Source organism: Piliocolobus tephrosceles, chromosome 13 (assembly GCF_002776525.5).
Source record: "Piliocolobus tephrosceles isolate RC106 chromosome 13, ASM277652v3, whole genome shotgun sequence".
Classification (NCBI taxonomy): domain Eukaryota; kingdom Metazoa; phylum Chordata; class Mammalia; order Primates; family Cercopithecidae; genus Piliocolobus; species Piliocolobus tephrosceles.
The window spans coordinates 114,670,914-114,689,289 of record NC_045446.1 but is presented as its reverse complement, the minus strand read 5'-3'; the positions used below and the strand labels follow the sequence as shown (position 1 = coordinate 114,689,289).

Sequence of the window (18,376 nt, the reverse complement as noted above, 5' to 3'; positions counted from 1 at the left end):
TATGTGTGGATCTACTTCTGAATTATTTATTCTGTTTCAATGGTATATATATGTGTGTGTCTTTTTTTAACATCCCTAATTTATTTTAAAATGTGTCTATCTTTATGCCAATCTCACACTGTATTGATTGCTGTGGCTTTATGGTAAGTCTTGAAAATAAAGTAATATAAGTTCTCCAACTGTGTCCTTTTTTTTCTTTCCAAACTTGTTTTAGTTATTTTAGGTTCTTTGCATTTCCACATAAATCTTGGAATCAGCGGATGAATTTTTGCAAAAAATCTTGCTGGAAATTTGACTGTGATTGTGCAGAGTCTACAGATCAATTTATACACGTAGATCAATTTGTCATGTTAATGTGATGAATTATATTAATTGGTTTTCAAATATTAAACCAGCAGCATTTTATTTTAAAATAAACCCCACTTAGTTATGATATTTTATCTTTTTTATATAATGTGAGATTTGATTTGCCAATATTTTATTAAAGATTTTTGCATCATGTTCTTTTCCTGAAATTTTATTTTGTTCTAATGTCATAAAATAAGTTGGAAATTATCCTCTCTCTACTTTGTTAAAGAACTTGTATTACACTGGTATTATTTCTAACTTGAATGTTTGATAGACTATACTAGTGAAAGCATCTGGGCCTAGGGTTTTTCTCTGTGGAAGATTTTCAGTTACAAATTCAGTTTTACTGAGTCAGGTTTGATAAGTTATGTTTCTCAAGGAATTTATCTATTTAATCATTGAATGTATTGACCATTCATTTGTTTATAATTTTGTTTTGTTATTGAAAATGTCTATAAGATTTATAGTGATGTTCCCTTTTCTATTCCTGACATTGTTAATTTGTGTTCTCTCTCCATCCCTCTCTCACTCTCTCTTGTCAGCTGGTCTGTGGGATTATCACCTTTATTCATCTTTTCAGAGAACCACTTTTGATTTCTTTGATTGCCTTTTTTGTTTGTTAACTTTTTAGATTATTGATTCTCTCTCTTAGCTTTATTATTTCCTTCCTGTTACTTAGCAGGAGTTTAATTTGCCCTTCAGTTTTTTTAGCTTCCTAAGGAAGGAAATTTGGTTCTATTTTAAACTTAAAACAATCTTAAAGCTATAAAATTCCCTTTAAGCACTGTTTTAGCTGAATTCTACATATTTTGATTGGGTAGGTTTTCATCATTCAATTAAAAACATAGTTTCTAATTTTTTCTTGCAATTTCTTCCTTAACCCATAGGTTATTTGGAAGTTTGCTGCTTAATTTCAAAGTGCTTGGGAGGTTTTATAGCTATCTTGTTAAAAATTGATTTCTAATTTAATTTTGTCAGAGAACATACTTTGTATGACTTAAATCTTTTAAAATATGTTAAGACTGATTTAGGGTTCAGTACATGGTACATCTTAGTGAATGTAATATGTGCCATTGGAAATGATGCGCATTCTGCAATTGTTGGTTGTAATGTGCTATAAATGTCAACTAGGTTAACTTGGTTGATAGTATTGTTGAATTCCTCTGTGTTCCAAATGATGTTTTTTGTCTGTTTATTCTGTCAACTAATGAGAAAGGTTTATTAAAATCTCCAACCATTATTGTGCATTTATTTCTATTTCTTTAGTTCTGTTGATTATTGTTTATATATTTTGAAGCTCTGAGTACATCTCCCTGATTAGTTGATCCTTTTATCATTATGAAATGTCATTCTTTCTCTGTAATACTTATCTTAAAACCTACTTTGTCTGATATGAATGTAGCCACTTAAGCTTTCTTATGCATACTGTTTGCAAAGTGTGTGTGTGTGTGTGTGTGTGTGTGTGTGTATCTATCTCAATCCTTTTAGTTTCTGCCTGTCTCTGTCTTTTTATTTAGAGTGCGTTTTTGCAGGTAGCATATAGTTGGATCTTGTTTTTATATTCAGTCTGACAATTTATGCTTCTTGATTATTGTGTTTAGTTTATTTGCATAGTGTATAGTCCACTGACATTTGACATATTATTGATAATTTGTGTTGAAGCGTATTGTCTTCATTTCTGATTGTCCCATCTAGTTTTGTTTCTGTTTTGTTGTTCCTCTGTTCCACCTTTTTTTGCCTGCTTTTGGGTTAATCAAATATTCTTTGGCTTTCCATCTTATGTCTTCTCTTGGATTTGTATCTATACCTCATCGTATTATTTTTTTAGTGGTTTCTCTAGGGATTACACTATACATTATTAAGTTATCATAGTCCATTTAGAATTAATATTGTGCCACTTTACATAAAATGTAAAACACTTGTCATAGTATAAAGTCTATTCCTCCCATCTTTTGTGCTATAATTGTCATGTATTTATTTCAATCTACATTATATACTCCACAACACAAAGTTATTAGTTTTGCTTTAGACAGTTAGTTGTCTTTTAAGAAAACAGAAGAAGGAAAACAAAGATTCTTTAAAAATATTTACCTACATATTTATCATTTCTGGTGTTCCTTATTTTTTCCTGAAGATCCTGATTTATCATTTCCTTTCAACCCAAAATACTTTTTATAGTGTGTCTTGTAGTGTAGAGCCACAGGTGACAGATTCCTTCAGCTTTCATTTATTTATTTCATTTATTTCATGTTTTTCCCTTCTTTCAAGGACCACAGCCTTGCACTGCCTGTGTCCAGTGCCTGAAAACAATTGGCTCATAGATTTTGTCCAGATTGTAGTTGTTTATGGTAGGAGGGGTAAGTCCAATACTAGTTACTCTGTCATGGCTGAAAGGGGCCATCTCTTCTGTTTTTGCTTTCTAGAATTCCTTTTATTCAAGTATTGGACTTCTGAAGCTGATCTTCTGAATATTTTTCTCCTCTCATATTCTATCTGCTTATTTTGTTTCACCCTCCAGGGAACTTTCTCAGCCTTCAGCTCAGTGGAAAAGTCTAAATTTTCTATCATACCTTTAATTTCTAAGAGCCCTTTCCAGTTTTTACAAAATTTGTGTTTTTTTTCTTTTTTCTGGTCTTAGTAAGTCTACATCTTCGTAGTTTTTAAATTAATTCTGATAAATAGAACACGTTTTGAGGAAGAAAGGTGTTCTGTTATCCTTCTGAAGGCAAGCATAGCAGTTTCTTAGAAGAGGTTTCTTCTGCTCTCTCTGTTGCTTTTGATTTCCCTCCTCTATACATTTTTGTCTTTCATGTTGGGGGTTATTTTCAAATGTCTGGCAATCCTTGAGCATCTTTTCATATTTAAAAGTGAGGCCTTATGGTCAGGCATGGTGGCTGACACCTATAATCCCAGCACTTTGGGAGGACAAGGTGGGAGGATCCCTTGAGCCTAGGAGTTTGTGACCAGCCCCATCTCTACAACTCTATCAAAAAAAAAAAAAAAAAAAAAAAAATTCAAAAAGGTAGCCAGGCATGGTGAATGGAGTACACTTATAGTCCCAACTACTTGGGAGGCCTAGGCAGGAGGATTACTTGAGGCCAGGATTTTCAAGACCAGCCTGGCCAACACAGTGAGACCCTGTCTCTACAAAAAGTAAAAAAAAAAAAAAAAAGCGTTAGCTGGGCCTGGTGGCATGCACCTGTAATCCCAGCTACTTGGAAGGCTAAGGCTAGAGAATTGCTTGAGCTTAGGGGTTTGAGGCTACAGTGAGCTATGTTTACACCATTGCACACCAGCCTGGGCAACAGAGCAAGCCCCTGTCTCTAAAAATATTAATTTTTTAAAAAACAGTGGCTGGTGATAGCTCACGCCTATAATCTCAACATTTTAGGAGGCCAAGGCCAGTGGATTGCTTGAGCTCAGGAGTTTGAATCCAGCCTAGGAAACATGGCAAGTTCCTCATCTCTACAAAAATTACAAAAATTAGCTGGGCATGGTGGCATGCGCCAGTAGTCCCAACTACTCAGGAGACTGAGGTGGGAGGATGGCTTGAGCCCTGGAGGAAGAGGTTGCAGTGAGCTGAGATTGAGCCACTCCCCTTCAGCCTAGGTGTCAGAGCGAAACCCTTGAAAAAAAAAAAGTGAGGCCCTAGAAGGCTATGGGGTCAGGGCTTGTTTCCTGCTGGATCACAGTGCCAGTAAGGACCTATGCATCTTGTTCGGAGATCTTGACAGTTGGCATGTATTTGGAGACTTATAGTATCCGTAGAGAGGTGTCCTCCAATGGCTTGATGGACAGAATAAACCAACTGCCAGTGTCCTTGGAGCCTAATCAGGGAAGGAGGCCAGGGGTCTGTCTGGTGAGTCGGTCTGTAGAATCTTACATCCTCTCTCTGTTTTTGGTAAGAACCCTCACCCTCACTTTGAGGTGGCCTGGTGCTCTGAGTCCAGAGGCTCTAGTTCAACCTGCTCAGACTGAAGTCTATAGTCCTTTTGAGCTGAGAGGAGTCAGTTCCCTTCCTATCTGGGTTGGAAGAAGACACTTGGGTCTCACTATTCTTATGAAGGATACCAGCGAATCTTCCTTATGTAGCCCCACCTTGCTGCCCCTCAGGGTCTGCAATTCCTAAGCCATTCAGCATCTGCAGTGTGACGCCCTTTACCTTGGGCAGCCTCCTCTCACCAAGTTTAACCTTGCTGAGCCTGCTGGGCCGGCATCTGTTTTCTGGCATTTCTCTTGCTGTTGTCTTTTCTCCTGTTCACTTTATCCCTTTTGGGTTATTCTTTTTTGATCCCTTGACTCTCATTTTAGTAGGGTTTGAGGAGGAAGGGCTGATAAATGTGTGCCCAATCTCCTGTGTACCCACCTTCTACTATAAAGAAATGGAAACAGGAAATCATTTTAAAAATTATGTTATGGACTGGGCGTGGTGGCTCACACCTGTAATCACAGCACTTTGGGAGGCTGAAGTAGGAAGATCACTTGAGCCTAGGAGTTAGAAGCCAGCCTGGGTAAAGATAAAGAGAGAGTACTGGACTCACTCTTTACAAAAAAAAAGAAAAAGTTTGCCATGAGTGGTGGTGTGCACCTGTGGTCTTGGGAGGCTGAGATGGAAGACCTGCCTGAGCCCAGGACTTGGAGGTTGCGGTGGACTTTGATCATGTCATTGGACTCCAGTCTGGGTGATTTTGTGAGACTGTTTAAAAAAAAAGAAGTTATTATGTGGATGATGCAAGAGAGACTGTGGAAATCTCCTCAGAGTTTCATTGTAAGCTTGGTCCTACACTAGGCACTTGGTGAATAAATAAATGTACATTTACATTTTTACGTCAAAATAATTTGCTTGAGTTAATAAGTCTGTAGGAGTCATTATTATTTTTCTCACAACTTACCACTTTTATTGGGGCTTTCAATTTATCAATCTATTCTGTTACTGTGATGTAAAACACAGTCTCCTTTTACCTTATAACCTTTATTTGATAGCAGACAGTGGTTGTCTGGATAAGAGGAAATTGGAAGTCCAGGACAGTGAATTATGTCTTTCATATTTTTGAGACAGGATCTCACTATGTCAACCAGGCTACAGTACAGTGGCAACAGTCATGGCTCACCGCAGCCTCCACCTCCCTGGCTCAAGCAATCTTCCCACCTCAGTCTCCTGAGTAGCTGGGACTACAGGTGTGCACCACCATGCCTGGCTAATTTTGTTCATTTTTTTGTAGAGACAGAGTTTCACTATGTTGCCCAGGCTGGGCTCAAGTGACCCTCCCACCCTGGCCTCCCAAATTGCTGGGATTACAGGCATGAGACACCATACCCAGTCATGTCTTCCTCTTTTCCAGGTGACTAAATAGCTAAGTTACCTGTGGAAGTGGACTGAATCTAGATGATAGTACTGCTCTCAGTCCTCTCTTTTTCAATTGTTCATTAATTCTTTCAACAAATATGTGTTGGCTGCATGCCCTGGTGCATCTCGCTATGGGAATGCACAGCCATTGACTTAATCCACGCAGACGTTTCCTGGTTGTTCATAAGCATAAAAGGGACATAGTTACCAGGCATAGTGGCTCACACCTGTAATCCCACTCGGGAGGCTGAGGTGGGAGGATTGCTTGAGGCCAGGAGTTTGAGACCATCCTGGGCAACACAGTGAGATCCCTATCTCTAAAAAAATTTAAAACAAAAAAAAATCTTAGTCAGGTGTTGTGGCACCTGCCTATAGTCTCAGCTATTTGGGAGGCTGAGGCAGGAGGATCACTCGAGCCAAGGAGTTCGAGGCTGCAGTGAGCCATGATTGTGCCACTGCATTCCAGCTTGTGTGACAGAGTAAGACCCTGTGTCTAAAAAAAAAAGGGGGACAATTTGTGGTGAATTTCTTTCTTTTTTTTTTTTTTTTTTTTGCTTTTTGTCTGAAGGTAAAAATGTATCTTTGTTCTCTTAATTTTTGTCGGGGGGCAACCACTCATGTCAAACAATAGTGGTAAGGGGAGGAAAATATTATGAAAAGGGCTAAATGTGCTGTAAAAATTACCTTTTCTATGAATGGGGTCATTTGAAACACTTTAATAAAATACACCGGTTAATAGTCATTATTGGGCCAGGCGCGGTGGCTCAAGCCTGTAATCCCGGCACTTTGGGAGGCCGAGACAGGCGGATCACGAGGTCAGGAGATCGAGACCATCCTGGCTAACCCGGTGAAACTCCGTCTCTACTAAAAAATACAAAAAAACTAGCCGGGCGAGGTGGCGGGCGCCTGTAGTCCCAGCTACTTGGGAGGCTGAGGCAGGAGAATGGTGTAAACCCGGGAGGCGGAGCTTGCAGTGAGCTGAGATCTGGCCACTGCACTCCAGGCTGGGTGACAGAGCGAGACTCCGTCTCAAAAAAAAAAAAAAAAAAAAAAAAAAAAAAATAGTCATTATTGGAATCAAGGACTCCACATAATTTTAATTTTCATTCAGAACACTTTACTGTGCAGCAAGATTTAGCAATGTTATAGGCCTCAGGGAAGGTTCTCTGCATTCCTTTTCAAGTTTTAAGCTTTCATGTTATAGTCCTAGAGGCACACTCTTACCAAAAGCAGGAGGAAGAAACAGCTTGCTGAATGGTATGGCCAGACCCCTTTCTGGATTCAAATCTTCTCAATTCTGGGAAGAAGTCATTTGGAAGAATGACTTTTCTTGGAAAAGCATAGTTCACTTCAATAGTATCCAAACAGCTAGCAAGTTTTTTTTTTTTTTTTGGCAGGATCTCACTTTGTCATCCAGGCTGGAGTGCAGTGGCATAATCATGGCGAGTCTCCATCTCCATGGCTCAACTGATCCTCCCACCTCAGCCTCCTGAGTAGTTGGGACTACAGGTGTGCCCTCATGCCTAATTTTTCTATTTTTTGTAGAGATGGAGTCTCGCCATGTTGCCCAGGTTGGTCTCGAACTCCTGGACTCAAGCAATCCTCTCATCTCGGCCTCCCAAAGTGCTGGGATTATAGGTGTGAGCCACCACACCTGGTAACAACTAGCAGTTTTAGCTGACAAAGAAATTCAACCCCAAATGACCTGGTCTGAAGTTATTTTTGACAGGTAGCTTCCCCACTGCCACACAAGGGACTAAAGGAACTCTTGACCACAATTTCTATGTCTGTGTCTTATGCTAGGATCAACAGTATTTATGTGCACAAGGGCTGTCAGTTTTCAAAAACCTTTCTTTGTCCCCCTTTCGTTGTTTCCCCTCCAGCTCTCCACCCTGTGCACAGGATACTGTCCTGGTCAAGGAGGGGAGGGAGGGAGTCTGTAAACAGTGCCTGTAAAGAGGCGAGGGCTTGTGTAGAAGTGATGGATGCTGTTGGAACAGAGCAAAGTCTAGCAGGATGGACAGAAAATGTGGGAACCAGATCTAGGGAGGGTGGGAAGGGTGAGAGGATCAGAATCAAACACTGGAGAGGGAGGAGAAGAGGCTGGGGCACGATGGACGTGGGGAAGCCCAAGGATTAGGGTGTAATCTACACATAGAGGGAAGGAGCCAGGGTTTTCTTGGCAGTATTTTGTGTATGCCTCTCCTTTTATTTTATTTTTTAGTGGCAGACTTCTGAGAAATAAGAAAACAAGGGATGAGCATGGTTCCCATAATAGTAGGAACTCACAGTACCTTTCATAAGCTTATAATTGATTTTCCCATCTCTGTTTTCCCAAGCCTGACAATTCAGACCTGGAGGCTTTGTGTCTGAGACGGGGAGGGGAGGGAAGCTCTACCAGTGCATCATTCCGGCCACAGCCCAGGCTTATTAGCATTTGAGCAGCAAGAAGGATCTATCCCTAGAAGCTTCCTCCCTGCTTTCTTCCTGGAACTCCCCAGGGAGTGAGGACCTTGGGGAAGGAGGAGATGGTGTAGTTGAAAGAAGCAATATTAACAGTCAGGGATTTAAACCCACTAAAATCAGCCACATTTCAGAAAATGTAAACATGACATTTTTATATAGACTTAGTGCCCACCACCCCTTACCCCCTGCCAATTCCTGATTATAGACTAACAGTTGCTGTTAGATGCTTATAAAAAATAAACCTGTTTCCCAGGATGAGCCTAACTTGGGCTCACACTAACTTGGGCTTGGAACATATTGATAAATTTCTTCCTTTTTCTCCCCTAATTTTGATCTGGAGGAAAAAATGTATCTTTGTTCTCTTAATTTTGGGCTAACTTCTACTGCAGGACTTTCTGGCCTGAAGAAGGTTCTTCCACATGAGTGTAGTTGTGAACAAAGTGTAGCTCCAGGAGTTTTGTTCTGCATAGTGGGGAGCGGTAGAAACCACGAGGCTACCACAGGTGGTGGACTTGGCAGAGAGAGGAGCATATGGGTTTGACAGCAGAAATAGATGTCACCATCTGGTACACGGACCCTTCAGATGATTCCATTACCTCCCTGTCCTACCCCATATCTAGGTTGAGCACGGGTGGCATTTAAGATATATTTGCTTTTTTTTTTTCTTTTTAAATGACATAGCCTGGTTTTAAGCAAATGGAGATAAAAGGTGATGTGCTCTGTTTGGGATGTCTGCCAAGGCAGAGCTCACAGAAGACGGGAGAAGTTTCTGAGGATAGACTACCTCTGACATGATTGCTTGGATTGGCGCTGGGCTGTTTCCTGTTAGAAAAGACAGAATACAAGCCCCAGGGAAGGGGCCAGTCAGTGTGCCAGCTACTGGAGTGAAAGGAGGATTCATTCCTGGATGAGAGGTGACTCAGCAGAGAGATTTCCTAGAGACACCTCCTGCCTCCCCCTTGGATGACATTCAAATCAGACTTCTAGACATACAGCTTGTGAGGTGTTCAGGGATTAATTTTTCTGTGGGACAAATATAAGTGCCAGACTATGGCAGTTTGGGATATGGTCAGTTGAGCCAGATATGCTTTGACTATCTTGTTAGATTTAAATATCTAGAATTCTGATGGCTGTGAACTTTGAGAATCTTACTTGGGATTATGGAATTATAGAGACACAGGGCAAATGAGATAAATGGGTTTCTCTTTCATAGTTTTGTTGTTGTTTAGTTCATGCGGTCAGGTTATTCAGTGGCATGTCCCATGTAGATTTCTTACATCTGCCATCAGCTATGACATCACACCTGGATTCCAGTAACAGGATGGCATTTCATCAAATTCTGAAAGTCATCATTATTTGGACTAGAACAACCTATTCCTTAAAATGCCTAGTAACACGAAATCTGGAAACAAACCCCCAGGTTGGAACTCCTTAACAATATCAGGGCACCTTTGCTGCAGTTTGTTGCAGTGTCACTTACTTGGAGAAGGAGCCTTGTTCACCCCAGGATGACCCGTCTTTGGGTTAAAAAACAGTGCTGTTCCCTCCGAGTCAGAATGGTGCTGGCCACTCCCCTATCATCTTTTCCTGCCAAGTTGTATTCAGTGCAGCATGCTGGAGTCAGTGATGGGGCAAAGATATGTTTGGAATTGGATGAAACTCTGGACACCTCTTCAGCTCTACTGTTTAGACAGCAGCTGGCTGGAGTGGCCTCCCCGTCAGTATCATCCATTCTTGAGACTAGAGGCAATCCCACTTCTGCTGACGGTCACCCAGAATTCCATCTCCCCACCTCCTCTCCAGATCCATGAGAAAGAAGAGGAAGAGTTCAATGAGAAGAGTGAGAATGATTCTGGTATCAACGAGGAGCCTCTGCTCACAGCAGATCAGGTATGAGTATCTCTCCAGATTATTGGGACCTTTCGTTCTTTTAATGGAGAAAAAGTTCAAGAGAACACACTTGCTACATCCATTTAAGGCAGAAGAAAGATATGTGGTCATGTGATGCCTGTGCTGATGGCTCAGAGTATTTTTTGTTTCTTTTTTTCTTTATATATATTTTTTTGAGACAGAGTCTTGCTCTGTCACCCAGGCAGAGTGCAGTCGCGTGATCTTGGCTCACTGCAACCTCTGCCTCCGGGTTTAAGTGATTCTCCTGCCTCAGCCTCCCAAGTAGCTGGGGCTACAGGCATGCATGACCATGCCTGGCTAATTTTTATACATTTTTTTTGGAGACATGTAGTTTCACCATGTTGGCCGGGCTGGTTGCAAACTCCTAACCTCAAGTGATCTACCTGCCTCAGCCTCCCAAAGTGCTGGGATTACAGGCACGAGCCACCATGCCTGGCTTTTTTTTTTTTTTCATTTTGAGACAGGGTGTCACCCTGTCACCTAGGTGGGAGTGCAGTGGCACAATCAGGGTTCACTGCAGCCTCAACCTCCCTGGTCAAGCGATGCTCCCACCTCAGGCCCCTGAGTAGCTGGGACTACAGGCATGCACCACTATGCCCAGCTAAGTTTTTGTACTTTTAGTGGAGATGAGGTTTCACCATGCTGCCCAGGCTGGTCTCAAACTCCTGGACTCAAGCAATCCACCCGCCTTGGCCTCCCAAAGTGCTGGGATTACAGGCATGAGCCACGGTGCCTGTCCAACTCAGAGTATTTTTGATAAGGCATTTCCTTCCTCTTTCTGCCTTTCTCTTTCCTTCTCTTTCTGCAGGTTGCCCACCTGCAGTGAACATGAATGTCATTCTTGACACTTGGGATAGTTGGGGTCAGTCTCTGATAGTAGCCAGAGACAGGCGTAGTGTTTAGTAGCTTGGATTCCTGCCAAGCCTTCTTATTGCAATTCATTGTACTTGGAGTCAAGACGCTTCAATAAGGGTCCCAAACACCTGTTTTTCCAAAAAGAGAAGTGACAGATGAGGCTTTTGTGTGATGGATATTTTCTTACATTTCATAGAACACTCAAAATTTTGAGCCTTCCAAAAGGAGTCTTAGAGCCACTTTGGCTTTGTGAAAAAAGATAGAGTGCTTCGCATTCAATGGAGATCATCATAGCTTTAATAATTTATTACTTAGAGAGGATAATGTTCAGTTTCCGGATTCCTTATTCAATGTTTTAGTCAACAAATATTTATGGGTGCTTATTTTGAGCTAAACACTACACGAGTTTCCACAAAGTCTTTCTGCAAAAGAAAGACTGGGAGCCTTCAGTGCCAGAAACTGCTTTTTAGCAACAAAGGTGCTTTTTCATATCTGTGATAAAAAGGTGGAAATTGAAACGGGTGAGGATTAGGAGACTAAAGAGAACCAGATTTTTTAAAATAGGGGCTAATAGCTATTCTTGTGACTTGTAGGAGGAACTACAATTCAATGATACAAACTCAATTATAACTACTCTTAGAGAAAGGGACATTCAGCCATAAGATCCTGACAGGGATTTGTGTCATTTGGTTGCATTCTGTGAAATGGCTTTCAGTAGTCAAAGACTGGCTATCTCCTAAGTTTGTGAGTAGAGGTGAATAGGTTTGGGAATAAGAATGGAAATTATTCTAAAGGAGGAGATCCCAAAGCCCCTTACCTTTGGTCCAGCCCACTGTGAAGAAACTGCCTCAAAGACTATGGTGCTGGCCTCGGAGATTTAGTCCATCCATGGAGAACAGACAAAGGTGAAGGTTGTGACAAAACTCATCTAAAGACCTGCTTTCAGCAGCAGTCTTCTTTATTTGTAAATAATTAATGTACAAAGTAATTCACTCTTTTTTTTTTTGGAAACAGGATCTGGCTCTGTTGCCCAGGCTGGAGTCCAGTGGACCGATCTTAGTTCACTGCAACCTCCGCCTCCTGGGCTCAAGCCAGCCTCCCAGCTCAGCCTCCCAAGTAGCGTGGACTACAGACACACGTCACCACAACTGGTTAATGTTTCTGTTTTTTTGCAGAGATGGTGTCTCCCCATGTTGCTCAGGCTGGTCTTGAACTCCTGAGCTCAAGTGATCCACCTGCCTCGGTCTCCCAAAGTGCTGGGATTACAGGCAGGAGCCACCATGCCCAGCTAGTAATTCACTCTTGTTCCTTTTGGCAGATATTTAATTTTCCCTCCACTTACGGGAGCTGGCTCCTGTCAATAGTCTAGATTAGAGCTGGGATTCTTATCTATTTGCTGCTCTCTAGACTCTACCTATCCTTCTATTATTTCATTATCTCTATTTTCATTTGTTGCTGGGCAGCTTCAGTTCTTGTCTAGGTGAATTCTGGAGAAATAGCTGTTTTCCTCCCCATTTTGTGTTGTTCTAGAAGCACACCGTTTTTTCCAGTCACATGTATTATGACAATTAATGGACTGGGTTTTGTGTTAAAGTTGGGTGAATGAAATGTTTTCCCACTTCGAAATAAAGAGCTCAGCAAATTGAAGTAAATGTTCCCTTCCAGGCAGCTCTGCCTTGCTTCCTGAAAGAGTAGCTTATTTCCAATAAATCATTTATCTAAATGGAGCTCTTGGAAGAGGTTTTACATTAAAGAGTGCTTTACATTAAAGAAAGAGTGTATGCAAGCCTTTGGTTGGAACTATTTTTATTATTCAGTATTTATTTCAAAACGATATTGCTTTAGAAATTTTCAGATAGCTAATTAGAAACATCCTTAACTGATCAAAATTCAAGCCAGAATGCCCCTCTAGCAGAGAACAGAGTTAGCACTCTCTCATGTACCTTCTTCAGGTAATTGAGGAGATTGAGGAGATGATGCAGAACTCCCCAGACCCTGAGGAAGAAGAGGAGGTTCTGGAAGAAGAGGATGGAGGAGAAACCTCCTCCCAGGCAGACTCGGTTCTCCTGCAGGAGATGCAGGCATTGACACAGACCTTCAACAACAACTGGTCCTATGAAGGTGAGGGCCCTGGGTGCTGGGCTGGCCGAGGAGGAAACACCTGCTCGGGGCCAGGCTCTGGGCTGTGTGCTTTGTACACGGCTAATAGAACCCTGATCACTGCCTCAGAGCAGAGCCTTGCAGATCTAGGCAGTCAGCAATACCTTTCTTACTTTCTTTCTTACATCAGGAGAGAAGTTTGCATTTTTGAGAAAAAAATAAGGTAGTCGAGCAAAATTTAAATGTTAAAACTAACCAAAGACTAAGGCAGAATAAGCAGAAGAAATCTGAACTACTATGTAAAAGCAATGAATGATGCTACCATAAAATCAATGAAAAAAAGGGTAATAACAGCTCATATTTTTGAAGTGCTTTCTACGTGCCAGAACTTATTCTAAGACTTCCTTCCCTCCTTCTTCCTTCCTTCTTTCCTTCCTTCCTTCCTTCCTTCCTTCCTTCCTCCCTCCCTCCCTCCCTTCTCTCTTTTTTTTCTTTCTTTCTTTCTTTCTTTCTTTGTTACCCAGGCTGGAGTGCAGTGGCATGGTCTTAGCTCACTGCAGCCTCCACCTTCCAGGTTGAAGTGATTCTCAAGCCTCAGCCTCCTGAGTAGCTGGGACTACAGGCACGTGCCACCACACCTTGCTAAGTTTTATATTTTTGTAGAGAGGAGGTTTTGCCATGTTGGCCAGGCTGGTCTCAAACTCCTGGCCTCAAGTGATCTGCCTGCCTCAGCCTCCCAAAGTTCTGGGATTACAAGCGTGAGCCACTGTGCCTGGCCTTATTCTAAGACTTTCTATGCCTAATCTCATTTCATCTTCACACCAACCCCATTAGGATCAAGTTAACTGAGTCTTTCAGAAGTTACATGACTTGTCCAAGGCCACTGTTAGAATGAGATTAGATCAGATACGATTAGAAATGAGATCTCCTTGTGTGCAGAAAACCTCTCCACAAAGATAGATGATAAATAGAACTATTTTATTACTATTTTTATTTATTTTTTTATTTTTTAGAGACAGAGTCTAGCTCTAATCACCCAGGCTGGAGCGCAGTGGCGTGATCTCAGCTCACTGCAGCCTCCATCTCCTGGGTTCAAGTGATTCTCCTGCCTCAGCCTCCTGAGTAGCTGGGATTACAGGCATGTACCACCACACCCAGCTAATTTACTTTTAGTAGAGATGGGGTTTCTCTATGTTGGCCAGGCTAGTCTCAAACTCCTGACCTCAGGTGATCCACCTGCCTCGGCCTCCCAAAGTGCTGGGATTACAGGTGTGAGCCAATGCGCCTGGCCTAGAAAACTATTTTATTATTGAGTAAGCATTAAACCAGGATGGGAGCCACATCACAGATAACTCCCTAAAGAGATTGCAAAGACAGAAAGCAGTCTCGGTCTTGTGTAGCAAAGTAGATAAATGGAACCCATTACGTTGAGTACGTTTTGCGATTTGAAGTCGGAAGGGAGTTAGGCCCCTCTGCTCAGAACAATGAGAGATTGAGCATTATATTCTTTGATGATTGTATTTCTTTTCCTTCTCTTTTCTTTCTTTCTTTCTTTCTTTTTTTTTTTTGAGACGGAGTTTTGCTCTGTTGCCCAGGCTGGAGTATAGTGGCGCAATCTCGGCTCACCGCAACCTCCGCCTCCTGGGTTTAAGCAGCTCTCCTGCCTCAGCCTCCTGAGTAGCTAGGATTACAGGCATGCACCACTATGCCTGGCTAATTTTTGTATTCTTAGTAGAGAAAGGGTTTCACCATGTTGGCCAAGCTGGTCTCAAACTCTTGACCTTGTGATCCACCTGCCTCAGCCTCCCAAAGTTCTGGGATTACAGGTGTGAGCCACTGCGTCCAGTCCGATGATTATATTTCAAAGCAGTGACCCCCAGGTCCTTGAAGAAACCCTCCTGAATTGCAAGAATAACAAGAGGCTTATTTAGCCATGACAATAATTTAACATAAAGGTAACATGCATGTATTTTAAAGATTTAATCTAAATCCTTGAGAGATTGAAAAGGACAGGTAGAAGAAATTCCGAAAGAAAAAGGAGATGGGGAAGAGGAAAAGTCTCTTCCCTTATTTTCAACAGGGAGAATCAAGCCTCTCATTTAAAATTTGTATTTGTGCTTAGACCATACACAAGTCATAAGGGGTGAAGCCAACATTTGAAGCCAGGTAGGTTAACTCCAGAGGCCATCCTCTTAACTCTCTGACACAGGTTTATAGTAATTATGATTGTGCACAAGAAACGGCTGGATGAAGCATGAAATGAAAAAGTGTAACACAACAAAGGCAAAAAAATTCATCAGCCGTAGGGTGTCGATGCTCCGCTGCAGGAGGGGCCCCATCCTAGGAGTAGATCCACCCATGGGGAAATGGGAACTTAGAAACAAGGGAGGGAGAAGGTGGGTTGGTCAGGGTTGAAAGGTCAACCACGGGTTAGAAGTGGTCGAAGCAGAGGCAGAATCTGGAGGCCTGCATCCTGCAAGTCAGACTTTGGCTCTGAATAGCAGTGGCAGGAGGTGGCCGGCAGAGAGTCTGCTTGGTGCTGAACTGGACTTGGCTGCCTCGCTGCATTCCCGACTGCCCCAGTCAGGCCTTTCCCGGCCACACAAAGGTCCCAAAGATAGACGCGTTCAGCAAAAGACTTGTGAAAACAGCTGAAATGCAGAGTGAAATGGCAAAAAAACAGAAGGGGGAGAGGGCAGCTCCAAAGAGCAGAATAAGGGAAAAGCCCAACCAAGTCAGCAAATATCCAGGCGAAGCATAAACAAAGAGGAAGAGGAAAATGGATTCTGAGGTGAAAGTGAAGGATACCATTAGATGTTGTACATTTAAAAATAACTAAAAGAGTATAATTGGATTGTGACATAAAGGAAAAATGCCTGAGGGAGTAGATACCCCATTCTCCATGATGTGATTACTATGCATTGCATGTCTGTATCAAAACACCTCATGTACCCCATAAACACATACACCCACTATGTACCCACAAACATTAAACATTAAAAATCAATCAATCCTTCCTCCCCTGCTGCGAAAAGATGCCATTAGACGGAAACACATTTTAAAAGATGTTTCCCAAGTGTATTTTATTTTTTCAATGTTGATTTTAATAGAGACAGAGTTTCACCATGTTGGCCAGACTGGTCTCAAACTCCTGGCCTCAGGTGACCCACCTGCCTCAGCCTCTCAAAGTGCTGGGATTACGGGTGTGAACCACTGCACCTGGCCTTAATTTTTTTTAATGTTTAAAATAATTTTTAATCAGAAAATGCTTAAAGTGTATAAAGCTATTTATTTATTTATTATTAATTAATTAATTAATTAATATTTTAAGACAGAGTTTTGCTCTTATTGCCCAGGCTAGAGTGCAGTGGCATGATCTCTGCTCACTGCAACCTCTGCCTCCCAGGTTCAAGTTGTTCTCCTGCCTTACCCTCCCGAATAGTTAGAATTATAGGCATGCACCACCATGCCTGGCTAATTTTGTAATTTTAGTAGAGGCAGGGTTTTACCTGCCTCTACTAGGTTTTACCTGCTGGCCAGGCTGGTTTCGAACTCCTGACCTCAGGTGATCTGCCCATCTCAGCCTCCCAATGTGCTGGGGTTACAGGCATAAGCCACTGTGCCCAGCCTAAGGTGTACAAAGTTTTAAAGCATGATTTAGACCTGTATACAAGTATAATCTCAACTATGAAAATATACAATATGTAAACCGAAAAATGTGGAATAAAATCTCCAAATCTATTTTAAATGAAAGAAGGCTTAGGGGACTTCTTAAAATTAAAGTTATTTGTTTCCCATGATCTCAGGTTCCCTTTTCTTTCCTCTGAAAGCAGCCGACTGCTGCACGCTGACCCGCTAGGCTTTATTTTTTCATGCATGTCACCAGTCTTCCAGGTTTCACATATTTTTGAATGCATGTGCTGTGACACAGGACTAGAGATGTAAAGAAGGGCTCAGAGGATCAGCTTTTTTTTTTTTTTTTTTGCCGTACACTGTATCTTGATCAGTTCTTGGGAATAAGCACCAACGTCTCTATTGCTCTTCAGTGTGGATGACAAAAACCTCCATCCCATCACTTTTCCGTCCCCAATTCTTGACCCATTTCAGACAAGGAATCTTACGGGGACAGATGGCAAGTGGAACAAAGGATCTGTCTCTCCATCCCCATTTTTGAGGACAGAGTCCACAGACTTCCTTGTGGGCTGTTTCTTCTTCCTCCTTTCTTTCCTGAGAGGGGTGTTCTTTTCTGCAGTCAGTACACAGGCCTCCACCTTCCTGGTGTGCCCCTAAATTGTAAAGGTCTTTCTTAGGTCTTTAAGGATTTGGAAGGGGTATCCTCGGAGGGGCAGTCCCATCTTGATTGGTGGTGGCCCCAGGAGCTCCCCAGCGAGCTCTGGTGTGGATGCAGGTGTTACGTGGGAGACGGTCTTCCTCTGCAGGGCTGAGGCACATGTCTGGATCTGAGCTGACCGAGCTGCTGGACCAGGTGGAGGGTGCCATCCGCGACTTCTCGGAGGAGCTGGTGCAGCAGCTGGCCCGCCGGGATGAGCTGGAGTTTGAGAAGGAAGTGAAGAACTCCTTTATCACGGTGCTTATTGAGGTTCAGAACAAGCAGAAGGAGCAGCGAGAACTGATGAAAAAGAGGCGGAAAGAGAAAGGGCTGAGCCTGCAGAGCAGCCGGATAGAGAAGGGAAACCAGATGCCTCTCAAGGTATGTGAACAACCAGGCGGAAGACTGGATGCTTCCAACCTTGAACCCTGCCCGTGTCAGTGCCCTGCCAACCCTGCAGGGGACTCATCAATGTTTACTGAGCAGCGGTGGTGAGCAGCACATTGTGACACACAGGGGGTCAGAAAGGGGGAAGGTATCACCCGTCTCCTCCACTCCCCCAGAGGGCTCACAGTCTAACCCGGGAGGACAACCTGTAAACATTAGGCAATAATTGATTTTGGCATATGTTCTCTGTAGGCAAGACCTTAGAGAAAGTGGGGTGAGGGCATTTCGTGTTTGGAGTCCTGAGGTGGGCCTCGGAACTCTGGGTCCAAATCCCTCCTCGTGTCCCAGGTTCCAGTCCTGACTGGTCTCTTTAGGGTGTGCTAGGGTGTTTCAGTGATTGAAAGTGACCTGATGCCTCCTTCTTCTTCTTCTTCTTCTTCTTCTTCTTCTTCCTTCTTCTTCTTCTTCTTCTTCTTCTTCTTCTTCTTCTTCTTCTTCTTCTTCTTCTTCTTCTTCTTCTTCTTCTTCTTCTTCTTCTTCTTCTTCTTCTTCTTCTTCTTCTTCTTCTTCTTCTTCTTCTTCTTCTTCTTCTTCTTCTTCTTCTTCTTCTTCTTCTTCTTCTTCTTCTTCTT

General features: G+C 42.4%; 1 protein-coding gene across 1 annotated transcript in view; it reads left to right on the top strand.

Annotated features, from left to right (window-relative positions):
• Positions 1-18,376, top strand: part of FEZ1 (fasciculation and elongation protein zeta 1) — a 51,483-nt gene that overhangs the window by 23,180 nt on the left and 9,927 nt on the right. Inside the window, exons 4-6 of the mRNA XM_023208564.1 lie at positions 9,965-10,051; positions 12,880-13,048; positions 17,467-17,738. Of these exons, the coding sequence (XP_023064332.1) occupies positions 9,965-10,051; positions 12,880-13,048; positions 17,467-17,738 (528 nt within the window). The remainder of the gene's footprint in view (positions 1-9,964; positions 10,052-12,879; positions 13,049-17,466; positions 17,739-18,376) is intronic.